Here is a 22,195-nt window from a genome sequence, read left to right as displayed (position 1 = left end):
TGGTCACCCTTGCTTTATGCAGACCACTAGCATTCCAACAGCCTGGGCCTTCTGCATAGGACCCAGATCTGTTTGATGTGTGCATTACTGCCATTTGGACAGCCAACTAGATACAAAAAGTCTTATATTTTACATTGTAGACTTGGAATACATAAGTTTGTTGTCCCCTGTTCATGGCTTATTAAAAGATGGCACCGATAAACTGGGGGCATTTGACAGCTTATTTAAAAGAATTTTGTCAGAGCCAGACAGGACCTTGGGAGTAATCTAGTAAAGCTGCAAATGAGGACAGTAAGGTCCATGGAAGTTTATTTTTTGTGTTTCTCAAGATCACATATTTAGTGACATTTTGTAGCCTGATCCAGACACTAGACTAGCAGTCTAGTGCTCAGGCTCTTGAACCCTATAGCCAAGGACACTACTCTGTCTCCTTCCATTTGTAGCACTCAAGTCATGACATTGTTGTCATTTGGGGATTTTGTTTTGTGGTGCTGGGAAAGGAACCTGTGGTGTCACACATGCTAGGCAAGCACTCTACCTCTTGGCTGTACAAGCAGCCCTTGAGTCATATTTTTTTTTTTACATGCTTGTTTTTTATTTATTCTTTTTCAGTCTTACATGACAGTAGAATTCATTTAAACATTGAAATGGGGTTGAATAAACTAGATATTTTTACCAAAGCATATGTGACAAAAATGTAAATTTTATCATATAAGCTAGTATAACTTGTTCATCAAATTTTTTTTATTAGTTGCTCAAAACATTACAATGACCTTGAGTCATATTTTGATGTTGATCTTATTTTCTAACCTGTAAGAAAGGATAAAAGAAACCACCATCATAGTACTTTTGATTATGATGAACTTGCAATAATTGAGCAGCAATTATAGGCCAGGTGCCGTGCTATGTGCTTCATATCTAGTAACTCATCGACTCCTTTCAATAATCCTTTAGGGTAGGCACTACTGTCATTATTCCCTTTCTAAAGGAGAACATGGCCAGAAAAGCTAATTAACTTCCCTGTTGCCACACAGTAAACACAGTGCCTGTAGTCTGCTGGGCTCCTAAGTCTGTGCGTCTGACCATTCACTATGAGGTTCAGTTGGTACTCACTCTTCCCTAAGCAGGCACTTGCTCAGAACTTTCTTGCCTTTTCAGGAATACCAACTGAATGCAAGATCAGGAACTTCTGCCCTGAAGTGCACTGGCTTGGGGGCTGTCATCCCTGGTCACCTCTGTCCTCGAAACAGCTGCAGTAGCAGTGAACTGTCCCTTTCCAGCACCTGCAGTGAATACTCCAGTGGCTCCTCTTACACATGGCATGATAGCAAGAACCTCAGGAAAAGGGTAAGGCTCCTTTCCAGGCATTTTTAGCATCTGAGTGAACCAGATCCTCTGCTGGTAGGATGTGGTCACGGAGGCGGAGAGTGGGAGGGAGGGGTAAGAGGGAAATGACCATTTGCTGAGTACCTGCTCATGGTTTATGCTGACCTCCACTAATCAGTGCTATGGCTCATCAAATATGATTTCACTATCAACTGGAAGGCAGCATACTGGGGAATGTACTGTGGTGAACCACAGGGACCCTGCCTTCAGTGAAAGTAGGTCCATTCCTATTTATGTGCCAAGATGCTTAGACAATGCTTCCCATTAGAAGGATAGCCATCCACCTGCACAGCGGGCTCACACATCTAAAGATCCCTTCATGCTTTGACCAAACTTCTTTGCACACTGGTGCAAGCCAAGAATTTTGAAAGAGCTGTTTTAGCAGTTCCCTAGAGTGGAAGGAAAGCAGAATACGTGAGAATGGGAACCTTGAATCAGAATATTTGAAAGTCATTTTTTCTACCATTTGGGTAAATTTAGTTTATGCTTTCAGCAGTTTAGAAACCAGGAAAATTCCATAACTCCCAGAAAATATTGGTGACGGAGCAGCTTTGTCATCTTCTGAACAAGAACTCCAAAAAAGATTTCAAGCTTGCATTTAAAGCCTATTCCCTAGGACTCAGACGTCTAATGCAAAGTGGAGAGCCTACTGCATTATCAGAATTGCTCCCTCTGAGGAGCAATTCAGAGTTCTGAATAATGACTGCCAGGGGCCTGGCTCCTCAGAGACCAGGAACATGGCCAGAGAGGTTTCCTCGCTTTGTCCCTGAGCGTTGTGCTGACTCCCATGGCCCCATATTCTGCTCATTTCATTCTGGCACCACTTAGCTGTCCTTCCCAGAGCCTTTTACTTTCTTTTTAAAAATTTTTGACTGAATTCTTTGAATTAGAGCAGCCCTGGATGTTCTAAGGCAATCTCTCCCCTGGGAAGAAGGGAAGGAAAGCTCTGAAGACATGGCACAGACACTGGGTGGCGTGCACTCGTGGTCATGGAATCCCTGTGCACTTGAGGAACTTTGGGAGTTTTTACCTGGTGCCAGGTGCTCATTTATATCAACTTGCATAATAAAATTAAATGCTATGAATTTGAATGTATAATATTAACTTAAATAAAATATATGACTAAGAGCTCTTTTTGAACTCAAGAGCATTTTTTTTTATACTGTTTTATGTCCAAACAGAAAGGAAGCCTGAATGAAATGCACCAGCATGTCCTACATGGAGTAACTTGGCTCTAATTAAAGAATTATTATCATTTATCTCGAATTTTTTAGGCACTTCCCAAGTATCATTTAATGCTTGCAATAGCCTGTGAAGTACATCTTCCTGTTCTCCCCATTCTACAGATAAGGAAACTGAGTAACAGATGAGAAGTTAAGTAACTGGCCCAAGATCTCATGGCCAGTACATGGCAGAACTGGGCAATTGGTTCCAGAACCTTCACTCTTAATGGTTCTGCTTTCCTGGGTCTTGTTGAGTCAGCCTAATACATGATGGTGTTGTGCCCAGTGTTGGGATGGATTTATTCCCAGTAAGACCAACAATGTCCTTTATAAAATAATAAATGAAATTATAATCCTGATGTCCAGGTAAGGAGTGGAAAACAAGTATAGGAATTGTGACCCCTACCTCCGCAGCAGCGTCCTGAAGCCATCCACAACTGCTCCAGAGGGCAACTCTCCTGCAACTTTGCCCAGCCGAGAAGGCATCCACCTGTGGGAAATACCAGCACCTCCCAGTCCCCTCAGCCACAGGGAACTCATGCTTTTATTTTTGCTCCCAAGTTTCAAGATGGGTTAGACTGTTTTTCAAGTTGTTAAATGCCACGACCTCCTATGGAAAATGGTGGAGGAAGGTGACCAATCTCATTTGAAGTTTTACAGCCGCCAACCTTGGGGCAAGGTGAAGTGCAGCACGGGCAGACTCTACAGGGGCAGAGAGGAGGAGGGTCAGCAGAGGCCATGCGTACCTTCTGTGGAGGTAGACACATCTGCTTCATCCAAGCTCTTGCAGGGCATTTTTGCCTGGTTTCTCTGCTTTCCTGTCAATGTGACTATCGGGATCATAGAAATTCTTAGAAATCTAAGCTGAGGCGGACTGTACCTGGGTGGTCTATAATACTCAGACTCACTGAGGGGATTGCTTCTGATTTCCAAAGGAGCTTTAAATGGCAAAGAGGAAGAGCAGGGAAAAAGGGATGCCATCACCAAATAACATTTATTCCCAGCAACTTCTAACACCAAGGAATTTTTCAAAAGAAAATATGTAATTTGACTTAAAAGCAAATAAATGTGTGTGTGTTATGGATAGCAAGGATAATTGTCATGGAAATTCCTTGGATAAAAGCAAATGTTCACAGGTTACTTAAAAGCCCAGATCCCAGTGTAAGTTTCTGACACTTTTTCAATCTCTGCACATGAGCACATACTTAAACACTCAGCATGGCGGAGAACAGCTGGTATAGCCAAGACTGGTTCGGAGTGCTCTTCTGAAACTACCACATTTAGCTGTTGAAGTTACTTGCCATTAATTAGGTAACCTTTTATAAAAAGTCATCAGATTATCCTTTACATCCTACTCATTTCCCTGGGTGCTGGCTTGTAATTTAAACTGCAAGTTCTATTCAAGAAATTAGTGCACAAGTAACTTGTGATTTCTGTTAGGACACTGTCTAATGCAGAAGGGAGACTAGAAGCCAAGTTTGACTTTGTAGAATAGCATCAAGATTAGGAACACAGCCTGGAGAGCTGGACACATCCCCTCCAGCCACCTTTGAACTGAGGTAAAATGGACAGTGCTGTAGAAAGTGCCAGGGAAAACAGAATCCAAACCCTTGCTCCAGCTCTTCATATCTCTGTAAGTTGCAACGGACCAGTTTTGAATCTGTTTTCTCCATAGTAAAATGAGAAGGATAATGTCTCCCTATGGTAATGTTCCGATGATGCAAAGTACTGTGAACGTGGTCAGTATACAGCAGGTGCTCAGTAAATGTTAGTCCCTTCCTTTTGCCCTTCCATTTTTTTATAGGCAATGGTGTGAAAAATGTGAATGTGTGGAATGCAATCTTTTTCCTGTGACATTTCCAAAACAGGTTCCCAAAACTAAGGCTGACATTTGAGGAAGTATGAAGGGCAAGAAATTGACATTTGTAAGTTAGTAGAAGAATAATTACTATGGGGTTCTAATAGAAAATGCCCAGGTCGTATAAGTAAGCATATATGTAAAGGCATGAATGTATACATAATAATTTAGAAACATTTTATTGATGTTCATGAAGTCAAAGAACTATCAAATGTTAGAATGGAGAGAACATGTAGACAGGGAGCTGCTTACTTTTCTGGTTTACCCTCTCCACATGCCATCGGCACTCTACAGGAAGGCCCTATTATCTTCTGGGTATTTCCCTAAGTGCTCCTTGAACATACCTCCCTGACTCAGGTATTTCCCCATTCCATTTCTTCAACTTGGAAAGCCTTTTCCCCACTTGTAGCCTGAGGCAAGTCTATTTGTCTTTCAAGAGCTAGGTGTGTTTTTTAAAAAATATCTTTCCTATATTCCTTTCAAGATTTTTCCAAACAGGCCTTTGGGCTCCCTCTTCTGAATCTATAATACCCACCCCATTTACAGGTCTCATTTTCTCCTGTGACATACACTTAATTGTAGCTAACTCCCCTCTCCTCTGCTGAGTTTTCTGCTCCCCCAAGGTAGAGATCTTACCTTCTATTCCTTTATTTCAGGGTGCTACTGTAGCACAGGATCTGGCAAAATCAATGTTGACTACATAGTTAACATTGCATAAACTACATTTATATGTGAATCCTTATTAACCAATAGCACAAATTAAGCCTAACAATGGGTTTTTCCTTTTATATATTTGTGATCTACACGGTTCAATTGTTTCTGATATCTGCTTTTCTTTTCCTAGCAATCAACACAAAACTGGGATAAAAGGCTAAGTATCGATTCTTCACTCCCAAGTGGCTTTGCTAGTTCTGCAGATGAACTACCTCCCACTCGGATCAAGGAGAGTCATATTTTGGAAGGGCTAAGGAAGCTACAGAAACGCAAAGTGTTACTTGAACCCCCGTCAGTGATAACCAAATGGGGTTATAAAGATTGCATGAACTCAAATGAAGGAATATATTCTCCAGGAATTAAAAGTGGCAGCCTTAAGGAATATCCTTCCAGCAAACTACCTGGTGTGGGGAGCCCTGGCGGGGAGCTCCACAAGACATTTGTTTATGATACAGATCCTCAGGAGGATGCCGATGAAGACTCATCCTCTTTAGCATTGCTGCAAACAGTTCCAAATGAAGGCTGCAGGCTGCACAGCAGTAAGTTAACCCACAGTGTTTCTGATAGTCTATTTGGCTGGGAGCCCGATGGAAAACACTTTTCAGAAGACATGTCCTCAGTTTACCCCAGGGAAAAGCCTGAAAAGCTGTCTCATTGTGCCAGCAACTACCCGTTGGACAGGAAGCTGTGCCCAAGTGTGCAGGTACCTCAGGTGCAGAGGGAGAGGGATCCGCACAACCAAGGCCACAGTCACAGGGCTCTCAATCTCCAGCTCTCAGACACTGATGACAACGAAACCCTAGATGAGTTACGCATCGAGAGCAGTGATGAGAAAAGCCCCTCGGACTTGTCATTGACTGCCGACACCGACAAGTCCACTGAGAACCTGGACATCCTCATAGGCTTCGGAAAGTCTGAACTTGAGTCGCCTAAAGAGGAAAACACAGTGCCCACCTACCTAGAGACGAGGCCAAAGACATTGGGCTTTATTAAGCAGCAAAGGGTTGTAAAAAGGACCTCTTCCGAAGAACGTGTCACGGTGATACTTGATGCGGAAGACGGTGAACCCGTTGAGTTCAGCTCTCACCAGACGGGAGTTGTCACTGTTGCCACAAATGAAATCTCCATCAACACGGCCTCTGCTGGGCCGAAGGCCGAACACGCCGAACTTTCACCTCAGGGAATCGCTCATCTACAGCCAGGAGCAGCTGCGGCGGCGGCGAGAGATTCTGCCTTCTTAAAAGGATCTGAAGAGGGAAGTGAGAAAAACATTCCAAAGGATGACGTGGATGATGTTCCTCTGGTGACCACAGACTCCTTCAGCCTCCAGTCAGTAACGCAAAATGCCCCGCGACAAAAACTGACCAAGCCAACACACAATATGTCATGCCAGAGTGATTCAAGGTCGGGGGCATCTGTAGGTCTCTATCGAAAGCAAAGTGTGACAAAAATACCTGCCAGAGGCAAGTCTTCACCTCAGAAATCAAAAATAATAGAGCCCGAAGCTTCCGCGCTAGATTCCCCCTCTGGCCTAGTGACCCTTGAGAAATCATCGGCCTTACTTCCTGGGAAACTCTCCCGGTTCATGAAGACTGAGAGCCCAGGGCCCTTCTGTTCTGATGCACAAACAGAATCGCACATTCCAAAACACCCTCTCCAACTTCCCCATGGCCCCAAAATGTCCAGCAGGAAGGACTCGGTCCAGTGCTCCAAGAGTCAGACTCCAGGATTGCGGTGGAGGCCCCTTGCGGAGCCTCATGAGAACGGAGACCCTCCTACAAGGGACCAACATTGTGACTCAGAGCCAGACATGGGAATGACGTCTCCTTCCCCGCCCCCTCCTCCAGGCAGGTCAGTTTCCCTCCTGGTCAGGTCCAGTTATGACTATCTGCCGCCACCTTCATCTGCCACATCTGAAACCAGAGTCCCCAGTGACACAGCAAGGACAGTATTCAAGGCCCCTCTGCTGAAAGCAACCTTTGCTCCTGTCATTTCTTCTAATCATGCCACAACAGAAGTGCAGAGGAAGAAACCTTCCGTGGCTTTCAAACAGCCTGTCTTCACCCATGCTCCACCCTCCACAGAAACCACGATTCCCACCAGATGCCCTGCTCACATCCCCACTAGCTCTTTTGCCCTGATGTCTCCAGGGCCTCCAAAGTTCTCTCCAAAGAGAGGTGTCCCCAAAACCTCTCCTCACCAAACACTTGGGACCATCCACACAGACACAGGGTTAAGGACATCCAAGAATTGTCCTTCCATCCGTGAGCCAGTGGAGATAGCCTCCAAAAGTGTATCTCCAGGAAGAAAAGGACAAGTGAACGACAGTGTCCTCGCATCCCCCAAGCCTTCCTCCTTAGGGGCCAATGAGTCACCCTCGTCTCAGGTTAACAGTTCCTCTTCCTCCTTCAAAAGCCATAGTGCCCCATCTGGTTGTCATAATGCTCATGAGAAAGGACCGAAAACTCGGCTCCCGGTGGGACTCAGAGTTCTCATGAAGTCTCCCCAGTTGCTCAGGAAAAGTTCCACAGTGCCAGGAAAACATGAAAAAGACAGTTTAAATGAAGCCTCCAGAAGTTCTGTGGCCGTGGGCGAGTCTAGACCCGAGGACTCCAGGCATCCAGCCAGGCTTGAGACCGCGGGGAATAAAGGAACCACCTCTCCACTGGGTTCACAAGGGCCAGACAGTTTAGCGGAAGGACTTCCCCTGGAAACAGCACTGCCAGAATCATTGGAAAATAGCATCCCTGGGGCTGATGGAAAAGATGGAGTGGAAAACAGATCAGTGAAAAGATCTCTTTCTTCCAGCAAACCACACCTAAAACCTGCTCTAGGCATGAATGGTGCCAAAGCCCGAAGCCAGAGCTTCAGTGCCCACTCAGGAGACAAACCCTCTACTCCCCCCATGGAAGGTTCAGGCAAAATCCGAACTCAGATTATTACCAACACTGCGGAGAGAGGCAATTCTCTTACCAGGCAGAATGCCTCTACCGAAAGCTCTCCTCCCAAGACCTCTTCTGCTCCCACATCTGAGAGTCCCCCCAGTGCTGGAAAACCCCTGGGATACTCCTTCTCCCGGCAATGCTCCCAAGGGAGCACAGGCAGTTCCGGTAGCCAGCATGGGAGCCCAAGCAAGTTGCCCCTGAGGATCCCCCCAAAACCTGAAGGGATCCCCACCCCACCTGGAATGGAACACCAGCGGGCCTTTGCCCAGATAGAATGCCCCGGCCTGACTGTACCTGGGGAACCAAGCAGTGACCACTGCAGGTGCCTACCCACCCCAGCAGATTGCCCTCAAGCCTTGATGGCCCCAGGGAGGACACAGCCTCCAAACAATTTGGAAACAAGCAGGGCATCCAAGCTAGAAACTTCTGGAAGGCATCCAGATGCCTCTAAAACTGAGACTGGTGCTGTGAGCCCAGAAGCCCCCCTCTCACCCACAATTGAAGAAAAGGTCATGTTGTGCATTCAGGAAAACGTGGAAAAGGGCCAAGTGCAGACAAAGTCCACCTCTGTGGAAGCAAAGCCAAAGCCAGGGCCTTCTTTTGCCAGCTGGTTTGGTTTTCGGAAGAGCAGACTTCCAGCTCTCAGTAGCCGGAAAATGGATGTGTCCAAAACCAAAGTGGAAAAGAAAGATGCAAAAGTCTTGGGATTTGGAAACAAACAACTAAAATCGGAAAGAAAAAAAGAAAAGAAAAAGTCTGAACTGCAGTACGAAATAGAAAATGAGCTCAACAGGGGCAACACGTCGGAAGACAGTCCTGAGGCTGGTTTGCAAAGCAAAAATAACCTGAAAACATCACCAGACATTTACAACCAAATGAAGTTGGAACCAAGAAACAGACCCATCCCTGTTACGTGTTCAGCAAAAGACAACTTTATGACAGAACTCTTAAACAGGTAACTCACGGGGACAGTGAACAGCAATGTAGAGGACAGGCCTCCCCCCTCTTAGGGAGAGCTCTTTGCTTCCCACACATCAGATGCCAGTCAAACACAGTTTTCACAAAAGCAGAAACACTTAGAAGCAGTCTTACTATACATTAGCCGGAATTTAAACAATGAAATAAAAGTGAGCAATAAAATGATAATTTAGTCCACGATACTTTGTTAACCAAGCCAATGGTCTTTGAAATTAAAGAATGGTAAGTTTTATCAAGGTTGATAGAAATTCAACCTATACTAGGAACCATGAATGTACCCACATGGCATGAAATGGAAGAAAATTACACATACATTTTATAGTATGCAGATTTCATTGATTGTACTGAGCAAATGTATACTTAGAAACTTTCCAGACATAATTACTTTTTCCTGCCGACCTTAAGCCAGAATGTATTTATCAGTCACTTTTTGGTGGTTTTTATTTTGCCCCTCCACAAAGCATCATAAAAATTTAAAAAGTAGATTATTATAGCATCTACATTGACACACTCCTGGCATATTAGTCACTCAAGGCTAGTGAGTAACATTTACCATTCAAAGGCCTAAAGACAAAGAGCTGCATGGAGTTAGTTTAGACATCAAAGGATTGGGGGAGGGAGAGTGATTGAAGAGGAGCAATGTAATTTATCAGAGGAATCACTTTCTACCTGCAGAGTTGATAAGAAAGGAGCTCAACAGACAGAGAGTGGATCAAAGAATGTTTCCTGCAGGAACATGTTAAAGGGCAGTTCCCAGGGCTCCTGTCTCATCAGCTCTATCAGCACTCAAGGAAGCCACAAGAAAAATGTCAAAACCAAAGCAGATGTGGTAACACCCAGAGACTCCCTGGTAAGTACACCACCATGCTGACCATAAGGTGCTTCCTTTAGAGATGGTCTGGCTGGATTCTTTCTACCCCCTTGCTAATAATGCATGGTTAGAGACTGCAAGGGACAGAGAAAATGAAAAAGATTTTTTAAAAACAGAAAAATTCTGGTGATCAATGTTGCAGGGAGAGAGCAGCTGGACCACAAGTAGGAACAGCTCCCTCCAGGAATGCTGTTTTTCTCACTCCTACTTTCAGAACAATGGTATGATGGAAGCTCAGTGTGGCCAAATTGTGCCACCCAGCATCACTTTCAAATTATACCTTGTGCCGGAAATTAGTTCTGATGACTTCCAACACCAACCACAAAAAAGGAGTGAGCATGGTTTTAGAAATAAATGTATTGAACAATTTAAGAGAGTGTTGGCTACTTGAATGGTTTGATTTAAACAGTGTTCATACTTTGTGAAAATTGTCTGTACCCAGTTCATTCTACTTGGACAGAAAGCATTAAGACTAAGAATTATATTTTTGGAACTTGGAGCCTTATCATTTAGTCTTTCAGTGATGAGGTCCAAGACTTGGGGAGTACTCCTCCTTTAAAATATAAATAAAAGGACACTTTTATATTTCCCTAAGACATCATATTTTTATTTTAAAGTCACCTTAAATTGAATTTATTCTCTTTACATTCTTTATATGCTTGTATAATTGACTTGATGTGTTCATTGTTCCATTTAATAAGTTTTAAAGCACTGACACCAAAAAAATTCTTTACAGAATTACCTTATCTATATTTTTTCATACTCTAATAAAAAAATTATAAAATATCATACCTGCTACCATTTTCTGAGGAAAAACTTGAAATATGAAGTGATTATATACTTTTTCTGGTAGAGTTCTATAGTAGAAATATTCTAAAAGTAATCATGGCTGGCATTATTAGTTATTCATTCTTACTTATAATTATTTATTAATGTTTAGCATTCCTTTGAGTTTCACAGACATAGTGAGATTTGAGACAAGTGCACATTTAAATTTTTTGCAGTCAGATACATTTTGAATTCAAAGGGCTGTAGGGTCTTTCAAATTGTCTGAAATCATATGTGGACTCTATGTTTTTTGCAAAAGTTGTTTCTTTTTCCCTCCATTTCCACTCTTGGCGGCTGCCTGTGGTATTGTTCCTTCTTTGAAAACGTAAAGATGTCCCCTGCATTATAAAGCCACAAATTATAAGCATATCTAAGGCTGCCCTTGTACTGTCACTGAAAGGAACGAGAGAATGAACGTGTGGAAACGTGCAATATGCCAGAAATTCAATCCAGCTGATGGAAAACTCTGATAGCCCAGCCAGAGCCCCTTATCAGAGGCACTCCATTTAACTATGCCCCATTTAATATGGCTCTGACAGCTTAGGGTATATCTTCACTGTACAGAAGTACCAAAAAAAACAAAAAACCCTGTGTTTGGCTTTTACAATCCCATTTTTACTTTCTTATTACTTCCTAATGCTACAGTAATTTGCCAAGCTTTTCCCCTCTGTTCTGCAATCTTTCACAGAGTAGTAGAAAAGGTCCTTTGCTCTTTCCAGAATATCTGCAAGAAGCACTCTTATTATTTTCTGTGAAATACAAAGATTCCCTAACCACCCTGAATATACACTCAATAGGGATATGCTAATTTTTCTAGTTAGCTGCAAGAGGAAATTAGTCATGCTGAGAAGCTTTTTCATACAGAAGAACATTATCAACCTGGAAAGATGACCAACTAGTCCATTTAAAAAAAAAATGTAAAATGCAGTGGTTTTTTGTTGTTGTATCTCCGTAATCATCAGTGTGGATTGGGCTAAAATTACTAATTTCAGAAACAACATTGCTAATGTCTCTTTTGGGACTAGTACAAGAGTCGCTGTGAAAACCCATTTGTTATATATTATCAGTGTATATAGAAAAAAGATTAGATGCAAAACTCTGATACCTTAGTACATTGATATGCCTACCCATGAACCTCAGAGTTCAAAGATTTTTTTCCCCATTAGGGCTCAAGGTAAATTTGCTCTTTTGCTTATTTTACAGTGTGTTATAATATTTTTTCTTACAGTGGTTCTTTTGAATATATAATAACTATAAATATGTATTACATATCATACTTTTTTTCCTGAGTGAAATCATTCCAAAACCTTTGACATAATGTATCACCATTCCTTGCCCTTTCTTCCCCTTTTAAAACTAAGATATTTAGTCATGAGAGTTCTAAGACATTTTGATTATTTTAATGTAGTTATAAAAGATTATTCCCATATACATGTGTGTATACATATATGCAAAATCCCTTTTTTGTAGCAAACCAGTCAGTTCAGTAGTAACTGCATATCCCTCTTTATTATTATTAAAACACATTCTAAAACATGTGCAAAAGTCCCAGTAGTGCTTTGCTGAATTAAATCTTCTTCTCTTTTCAGAACCTTAATTAGAGGCTTACATCCCCATTTCTGCCATCATTTATAGACCACTTTGCTCTAATTTTTGCGTAATTTAGAGCAAGGGGCCATGTTCTTTGAACTTAAAATGATTTTATATCATTTAAATGAAAGAAGGGGGAAAGGCATCCCCTAGAAAGACTGCCTCAGCATTAAGTCAGTGAGTCAGATTGAGATGCACTCTGCTTGCTGAGAGTTCTAAGTTCCTTTTTCCTGTGCATTGAGATAATTTTCTGAAATGAGAAGTCTCAAAGGAAGACAGCTCCAGGCTCCTATTTAACACCACTGGACAAAAATAAAAATTGTTAACAAAGTTAACGAGATCATACACCTTCATCATGCACAGGAGGGAAATGGCCATTTTACCAAGTATTTTAATTTAAATTATGGGTATTTTCTTCACCGAAGTATCACATAGTCTGAAAAAAATCACATATGCTAATAAAAAATCATCTAATTCTATCCCATTAAAATGGGACTCTGGTGATGAAGCAGCAGCAAATAGTACAATAATTACACAAATTGTTATCATCTTAAGTTTTTCAAAAATGTCCTAATTTCAATATCCATAATTGAATGATTCTGTTCTAAATGCTGTTTTGATGCTAATAAGAAGCATGCCTATGTTGTCCTCCTCTTACAAAGTTTTCTAAATGACTAACTTTTCCAAAGGTCATGCCTTTTAGTTTTCCCTCCCAGGATTGCTCCCTGTCTGTCATAGATTCATTATGTGCTTTTCCTATTAAATAAGCTTTAAGGTAACCAAAAAAAAAAAAGTTTTCCTGGGAAGTCATTAGCATTAGAGTGACCCAGAGAAGAAATATGTGAACATATATGGATACTTCTTCCAAATGAAGAGTGTCCCCAGTACAGGGTTCAATGATGAAATCATCTACATGTGTGAATCAGTGGTGAATATTGTCTTCCACTTTCCTCTGTGCCTTCTGTGTGCTCATTTCTTCCTGTCCTTCCTAGTGGTAGGAGTTGGATGCACTGAAATGTGACAGGTCACTTATTACTAGCTCATGTTCAGAGCCGTTCTTGTCTATAATGACAGAGCCCTAAAACTGGACAAGCATTAGAGATGCATCTTTAGAAGGTGCCCAGAGTTCTGACAGTGCACCCCAACAGCACCTAGTTGTTAGTTATGAGCCACCTGCTACTTCTCTTCAAATGGAGAGTACTGGAATTATTTGTCCTGAGATAGCAGTGACTGAGAAATTCTAGATTTCTACCTACCAGTCTTTTCCCAGCCAAACACTTGCCAGCTTCTTGGTTTAGTGGCCACTCTCATTCTTCCTAGGGCTCTGCCAGGAGAGGTTGTTCTGCTACTGCCTGTCTTTGGCAAAATTCTTAATTTGGACCTGGCAGCCCCTTATCCCTGTAGTTTCCCATAACCTAGCAGCTACATGATCAGGAATGAAAATTCAATTTGTTCCTATGAGAAATAAAATTAGCAAGGGGAATCTGCTGCCAAAATAAATTATGCCCCTCATTTGCATAGCCAAATGGATTTAAAAAATTATTCACTACTTAGCATTGAAATCTGTTTGTGTGGATAATTAGAGCTGAGGAGTTTGCCATTCTAGGGCATTCCCCTATTTCCATTCCTTTTCTAGTGCTTCATCTGTCCCTTTCAAATTTAAAAATTTTCCCCTATCCGTCATCCTCCCATCCTGAATCAAGTACTGGGACCTTGTCTATAAGGCCTGTTTCTTGGATGAATCGTAGAAGTCACACTTAGCATTTGCTCTTAAGTGCATAAAGTCCTAGAAAGACCGGATAAAGAAGCAAAAGGTAGGACTCCATGATAGCTTATGATTTCTTTCTTAAATGATAACTTGGACAAAGGTGGTAGTGAAGTTCCACAGAAGGGTTAGAGAACAGTAGGGCAGGGAGGCAGAGCAGTTTCATACACACACACCCAGAGAGAGAGGGGGGGGGGAGAGAATCTTCGCTACTCTTAAAATAAATCTTTATGATTAATGAATACTTGGAATATTGCCTCCATATTTAACTACCCTACCCTAAGAAAGAAATCATAGTTTAGAGGTCTCTTTTAGTCAGCTCTTTTGCTTCTGTGACTAAAGGATCCAACCAAAACAATTGTAGAGGAGGAAATTCTTATATAGAGGCTCACAGTTTCAAAATTCTCAGTCCATATTCAACCAGTTCCATACTGACAGAAGAGTATGGCAGAGGAAAGCAGCACACATGATGATCAGAAAGCAGACAGAGAGACTGTACTCTCCAAATATAAAATATATACCTCATACCCACACCCCCAATGAACCACTTCCTCCAGCCACACCCTACCTACCTCCAGGTACTATTCAGTCAATCCCATTTGATAATTTAAGGCTACAACCCAGTGATTTATCCTCCAAATCTTCTTTCATAGTCTCACATGTGAACTTTTGGAGAATGCCTTATATCCACACCATAACAGGGACAGTCTGAGAAGGGTGATCATACCAATATAGGGAACTTTGAAAAAATGGATTTATAGCAATGAATAGGGTTCAGAAGTACCATCCTAAAAGTAAAACCCTGCGTGACTTTGAACAGATCACTAACCCTCTCCAAGCCTGATATCCTTTATAAGGTGTGAAACTTTTTCTAATTTCTTGATTCTTTAGTTTGAATTTCACAGGCTGACAGAAATGATGGTTCACTCACATTCCAACAGTTTAGGAGGGTACCCTTGCGAGTTTAAAATGGGCAAATTTAGAATAACCCCAAAGAAATACTGTTTTACATTAACAGGTGGGGAGTGTATATGGAACAGATGGCTATAAGAGCTGGAATGAACTAAAGATATAGGTTTCCTTGATGTGTCTATCCATAAATGAGGGTAGAAAGTGCTCAATGGACTCTAAATGGAAAGTTAAGTTGGTTGAAGGGTCCCTTTCTTTCTGGGTTTTGAGTAGCCTTGCCATAAATATATTGCTGAGCACAGTGAAACTTGGAAGGCAAATCAGCAGCTTCACTCCTGCTCAGAGGGCTTTTTCCTTTCTATCTTCCTTAAATGCACATTCTTAGAAGCAGCTGCCTGAAGCCTTTGCTCCCTTCATTCTTTCTTCCCTAACATTCTTCCTGTGGAGGTGCCCACAGAGCAAGTGAGGAAGCGCGGTCTCCAGATGCTGAACCTGCCAGGGTGGCGGTAATGTCTACCTCGCCTCCTGCCTTTGTCACCTTCTGGCTATCAGCGTGGTACAGATTACGCACCAATTGCATTCTTCTATTGAAACTGCAGTCATAAAATGTAAATAATTGGTCTTTTCCCATTAAGTGTGAAAAATAGGAGATAAGAAGTAGAAAGCTAAATCTAGTTCAAGGTCAGTATGCAACCATATGGCTTTCTATATTGCAAGTGTAAAATAATGGTTTCCTCGTATTCCACTTGAGCCCCTGAGCAAATCTACTGACAGCCTCTAACGTATGTGCCCGAGCAGGACCCCCATTGCATTGAACAGCTCATATCATCATCGTCATTATTATTGGCTGCTCAAGTGACTAGCTAGAATGTATTTTAAAAGAGCTATGGAGGGTCACTGCAGCAAAGACCTCAGCTATCTTCATATTGAGGTCAAATCTATAGAGGCAGAGTCAAATGGAAATTGGAGAAAAGCAAAGTTTCCCCACCTGAGCATAAATCTGGAGCTTGCCTTGCTGTGTTTGAATCTCAGCTCTATCACTTGGACCATCACTCACCCTCTCTGTAATAGTAGAACCTGCCCCTGGTGTAACCGGGAAGATGATGAGATATGTGTAAAGACTCTATGCAGCCCCCACCACCACTGTATGCAGGTGTCTCCATATTGGCTGGCATCCACAATACCCCGGTCTCTGAGATGGGAATTGGAGGACTTGGGTCTTCATGCGAGTGTCGCCACACACTACGTGTGTGCCAACTTTAAGGAAATTTCCTGGACCTCAGACTTCTCTCTCTGTAAAACACTGAGACTCCATGAGTTTCTCTCCAGGATTCTATTTGAGGTTATGTGATCCAGGGTCTAGGTGTTCCGGCTGAGATATAAGGGGAATGTTTTAATGTAAGAAGTCTATAAAAGTCTTGCTGCTTCAGTTCACAGCACATATCACTGTCACCTCACTTCATTATGGAAAGAATGAAAAATAAAATAATTTTATTAGAAAGTTACGTTCCGGGAAAGTGTCAGGAGATCTAAGTATATTTCTTTATTTTTATTAATATAACCTATGATGTAAGTCTCCCACTCTGGAGGAATTATACCTCTTTATATTTTAACTTTCCCTAACAGCCCTGAATTACTGATTTTATATTATATTAAAAACCAAAACTCTTATCTCTAAAATCCTGTGCAGAATCGGGTAACCTGTACATCCTTTCTTCTAAAGTTAGGGTTTGATTTCTGAAAAAAAAAATGTTCTTATAATTAAAAGTCTTAATAAAGCCAGATGATAAAGTGAGGGAAAGTGGAATGATAGAAAAAAAAATTGATGTATATTTTTGAATATATCATTGTTCTGAGGATTGCAAAGATCTATTTAATACAATGAATAAAAACTTTCAGTATTTTCTTGTTTCTGCAGATAAAAGAGGCAAGCAAAAACTTACAAGAAGATGAAGAAGATACAATTGCAGATTCCGCATTTCAGAGCCACAACCTCGGTAAAAAATTCGTGTCTTGCTTCATCTTTAACTGTGAGATATTTTCCATCTGGGACTTTCTTTCAGACGTGGGACATTCCTAGTGACTGTGTCTCATGCCTGCCTCCATCAGGACTGAGCATGGTCATCTTTATCTCTTAGACATTAGACATTATTGCAAAACAAGTGGGTCAAAGCACACCTGTGGAGAAAACAGGTCCTCCTTGCAAAACAAGCCAATTCAAACCGATGAAAAGGGAGTATTTCTCAATATAAAACAAAAGTGACACTGGCTGTAAATAATTTCTTTCTCAGGAGAAACAACTCTGAATGAACCCAGTGTCTATAACTTGCTCAAGAAGCAACTGAATGCAAGTATCTATTATTTAGAAATGTAAGGTGGTGGCTTTCTTAAATTGAAAAATTTTTTAAATTTCATGTTTTACATATAGAACCAAATAGAATTGCAAAATCTTCAACTCATTTTCTTCATCCTTTCTGGTTAGAACCCTGAATATGGACAGACCTGTCTCTGTGTTAAGTTCAACTTGTCAGCTATTTCATAAAATTGTGCATAACACCAGATAGAAAGGAATTAGGGTTCCCAGCACAAAGGGACTGAGCTATTTTCAGCTGAGAAGGAACCATGATGGAAGAGTTATTGGTGACTGTGATCCTTGTCAGGAGATTGAAGAAGTGCTAATTTAACAGCTCCAGGCCACCGTGGATCCTTGTAGAATTAGTTGTTCCTTAGGCTCGAAAATGGCTGTGAATGTGAGCATGCTATGGGGTGATGGGATTATTACTCCAAATCACATTTGGATATAGCAGAGAGCATTGAATTTCATGTTCCAGGACAAGACAGCCATACAGATCGCTGGTTCCTGGTGTAATCATGTGTCTATTGCTCTTATGTTTTCACTGCAGTGTCTGTCAGCTCTTGGTTTCCCACAGCTCTTGGTGGGTACACTTTGGGCTGATTTGCCAGCATACCCAGCCATCTTCTGCAAACTATAATTTACAATTTATCTCAGAGAGTTGTTGTACCCCCTCCGTTTAATGAGACTGGCACACCATTATTTTTCTTTTCAGTTGTGATTGGGAATACAAAAGTCTTAACAAACAACTGAATGAATGTAGTGTGAATAAGATTCTATTTCCAAAAAGACATCATTTATTATAGTTGTCAATGTGAAATGCTTAAATTGGTATCAGTTCTCTATAGTTAGCTAATATGCAAGTTAAATATTGTTTAACAGCCTTCAAACAGGATGCTATGTAAAGACCCGCTGAATCATCATTTTCCAATAGTGAAATGTTCTTGGCTTATAAAATAGCATATATAAATTAGAGGCTGAATTTTTGTTCAAGATAACAATAGTAATCTAAATGTTTTTAGTAGACTAGTAATCCTTTAGATCTGCACTGTTAGACATGACAGCCATTAGCCACATGTGACTATTTCAGCTTAAATTAATTAAAGCAAGATAAAATTAAAAATTCACTAAAAAATGAAAGAATTAAATAAAAAGTAAATATAAAGATTCAGTTTCTCAGTCACACTCGCCATACTCTCAAGTGTTCTGTGGCCACATATTTTGTATGTTCTGTATGGACATTTCCTTCATCATGGAAGTAAACTTGCACCATCTCTATGACAGTGAATTGACTTTGTCTTCAGATCACTGTACACTTATCTCTTCAAAGTCATAGAAAGTCTATAAGATGCAATGACCACAAATAAACCAACAAACAAACCTGGCAAAGCATTACTTATAAATAATTAGATCGTTTAAACATGCTTACATAATTACAAGTCTCAAGAAGAGAGATGTGTAGCAGCTCAGCAATATTATCAAAAGCCTGACCATTGTACCTGTCTCCTCAACCATCATTCCGTGTTGGCTTTTTTCTGCATGCTTGTTGCTCCTGGTTGAAAATTAATTCCCTCCACTCCTGACATCCCATTCACATTTGAGACACAAAACATAAGGAAGAGCAAACTCTCCTCAGAATCCCCCCCACCCCCGTCAATGGATTCTATCTTACGTATCATTAGTGAGAAATAGATCATCCAGTTACTCCTAGCTCCAAAAGATGCTTGGAAAGTAAGTATGGCACTCTAGCATTTTTTTTTTTTTCATGAAGTAGCAAGGGGTGGAGGATTGAGACTACCTCTGGGGCTAGATCACCAATAGGATCACCGCATACCTCTTACAAAGCTCCTCCATTTTAAGACTAAATAAGACTCACTGAAGTCAAGTGGTTGTCTCCATTCCCCAGGAAAGGCTAAGAATATATATTTTGCACCCTGACAAAAGTGTTTTTCCTTTTATCCAACCAGTGTTTATATATATGCTTATAATATTCTATAACCATTGAAAATATAGCATTTTCAATGATAGCACCTGAGCAAATTGAAGTATGCTCTTCTTCCAGTTAAATATCAACCAATATCTTTGACAGAAGAATAGTGAAGAGGGCTGGGGTTGTGGCTCAGTGGTAGAGCGCTTGCCTAGCATGTGTGAGGCACTGGGTTGAATTCTCAGTGCCACATATAAAGGTCCATAAACATCTAAAAAAAAATTTTTAAAGAGAATAGTGAAGAAAGTTGTGAATCTAAATGTTTGCATTTCTATGGTTGGGGTAATAATATTAGTTTAATCAAACATTATGGGTGTATAAGACAAGATATTAAGTAAGCATATTCTATGTTAAAATTCAAGGTTTGTAAAATGAATAAAATAGTGCCACTAGATTTTTTTTCCTTTAAAATTGTCCTACTAAGTGTCAGACTTCCATGTTAATAAGCAACTAACAAATGACCAGCCTAACCTAATGGAATTATTAACAGAAATGATCACAACCACCATACTTCTAAATTTTGTTTACTGCTACTTAACTATAGTAGTTTCACTCTGTATATTCTACTATTTATTTACTAAGATGAAATGACAAATAGTACCTTAAATACCATTGTCCCATATGTAAAACTTCAGCTAGTGTTAAACATCAAAAATAATTCCATTAGTGGAGACAAGGGATTTGGAAATTCTTATAAACAGGATAAAATATAATTTAAGGAATTTAAGGAAGAAGCCAAGCAGAATCCAATGGTATCTACAAAAACAAGTATACAAGGGAGACTCGTGAAGTGAAGTGTACATATTATTTTCCAAAACTGAAAAGAGTTAAAAGAACAATCTACCCAGTTGTCCAGTGAGTAAATTTCCAGTGCTCCATGGTTGAATGAGGCCTCTGTGCTCCTCCTCATTGATGGAGTATACTCCTAATCTCTTCTGCAGGAGCCAATGGGAGGGTTCCTGCCACCACATTGTAGCATGACAAAGGACATGGTCCAGCTCAAATGATCTGGCTTTCCTTGGATAGCTCTGTGAACTGCCTTGGAGTTCTCCCTTCTACCATAGAAACTGATGATACTACCTCCCAGGGATCCTCCCCCTCCAATCTGTTGTCCACCTTCCATTCCTCCCCAGCTGGCCTCTCTTGCTGGCAGCTAATGTATCATGCAGGAGGGTAATAGGTGCTTAACAAGTACCTTTGGGTGACTTAACAGCATAAGCCAATTCATTTCCATTTTTCCAGAGTCTTTTCTTGCCTCATTCCTTGTTTTTTCCTAGACTTTAGCTAGCTAATATGGTAAACTAACTCAAGTCACTATAGTAACAAATTAAGCCAGTATCTTTTCAGGTCATGCATTTGCATTGTAGCAAGTAATCAGGTAAAGTTTTACCTCTAGTTAAGTGGAATTCTTGGAGCTATAAGTTTCAGGCACTCAGAGTGTTCATTTGAGCACATTATGGGGTGAGGAAGAAAGGGCAGGATCAAGACTACCTCAGATAATGAACAGCACAAGCTGGAGAAAGAGATCTTTTTTTTTTTTTTTTTTAAATAATCCTAGTTCTGCCTTAAGGCTGGAAATGAAATGAGACAAAGCTATGTTGAGCCAAATAGAGGAGCTATGAGATTCCATGAACGAAGACTGTTTTACCTAACACATAGACCTTGTTCCTGTCAACTTTTATCATCCATCCATAAAGCATCTAATCTTCAGTAGTATTGTGCCTGGTCTGCACTTAGGTGGAGGCAGAAGGAATAAAAGAGTCACAGGGTGTAGAGTTGTTATTGTTGAAGAATTGCTATGCCAGATTCAAATGAAGGTCTGCACATGTAGCAGCTTCTTCCCCCAGAAGAACAGAACAGTCCTGGTGCCAGAGCAGGTATAGCTGTAGCTGTTTCTTTGGTCAGGGGAGAAGGACAGTCTCCCAGACTCTTGAATCAAGTGCTTCACTTACTAGAGAAAGAAACCTGACCTTGGCACTCACCTCATTTGAACCCACTTCATTGTTTCAGAGTCCTGATAGAAAAACAAATGTGTTTTTAAACACATTCTTTTTAAACCTAAGTCTGAATTATCCTGTTAGTAACAATTGTATTAGATTTAGGCAGGAGCTCAGAGCTCCAGTGGTTTAAATAAGAATAAAAATGTCTTGCTGTTAGGCATGAAACTCCAGAGGGAGGTGGCCTAGGCTAATAAAAGGGTGCCAGACTCCTCCAGTCTTGTCCTAAGTGATAGGATTTCATCCACAAAGGAAAGAGAAATGGCCAAAGGAAACAGCTTGAAAATACCAACAGCAAACTCCAAAGGGGGAGCTGTTCCTCAGATGGATTCCATTCCTCATGTGATTTCAATCTCAAGTGTCCCCTCAGGCTCTACAATGTCCATTCTTGTGTCCACTGTCCAACTGGTAGGAAAGAAGAAGGGATGGTGAAGGACGCAGTCCATCTATTTAAGAATACTTCCCATTAGTTGTACATCCTTTCTGCTAACATCTCATTGACTTTAAGTTGGTCCCATAGCATGGGAAGCACTGTTCCAGGCAGACAATCATATGTCCAACAAGAAATAAAGATTTCTTTAACTCTGAACAAAGGAGAAAATGGAAATTAGAGGACATCTCGCATCTAGCCTGTTGCCCACCCCACTAATATTATCTTTTCCAACCTCAGCTGATCTGTGCTAAGGGAACACAAATTATCACTGTCATTTAAGAAAGTCATAGGAAAATTGGAGAGTTATTGTGAAAGATGCAGTTGATTTCAGTGACTTATGCTTTGTTGCTATTTTGCA

General features: G+C 40.9%; 1 protein-coding gene across 1 annotated transcript in view; it reads left to right on the top strand.

The window, feature by feature from the left end:
* Nucleotides 1-22,195, top strand: part of Nckap5 (NCK associated protein 5) — a 795,495-nt gene that overhangs the window by 676,501 nt on the left and 96,799 nt on the right. Inside the window, exons 10-13 of the mRNA XM_077110321.1 lie at nt 1,159-1,347; nt 5,312-9,081; nt 9,780-9,954; nt 16,986-17,064. Of these exons, the coding sequence (XP_076966436.1) occupies nt 1,159-1,347; nt 5,312-9,081; nt 9,780-9,954; nt 16,986-17,064 (4,213 nt within the window). The remainder of the gene's footprint in view (nt 1-1,158; nt 1,348-5,311; nt 9,082-9,779; nt 9,955-16,985; nt 17,065-22,195) is intronic.

The sequence above is a fragment of the Callospermophilus lateralis genome, chromosome 9 (genome assembly GCF_048772815.1).
Source record: "Callospermophilus lateralis isolate mCalLat2 chromosome 9, mCalLat2.hap1, whole genome shotgun sequence".
Lineage (NCBI taxonomy): Eukaryota > Metazoa > Chordata > Mammalia > Rodentia > Sciuridae > Callospermophilus > Callospermophilus lateralis.
The sequence above is the reverse complement of the archived record's forward strand: the minus strand, read 5'-3'. Positions and strand labels throughout refer to the sequence as shown.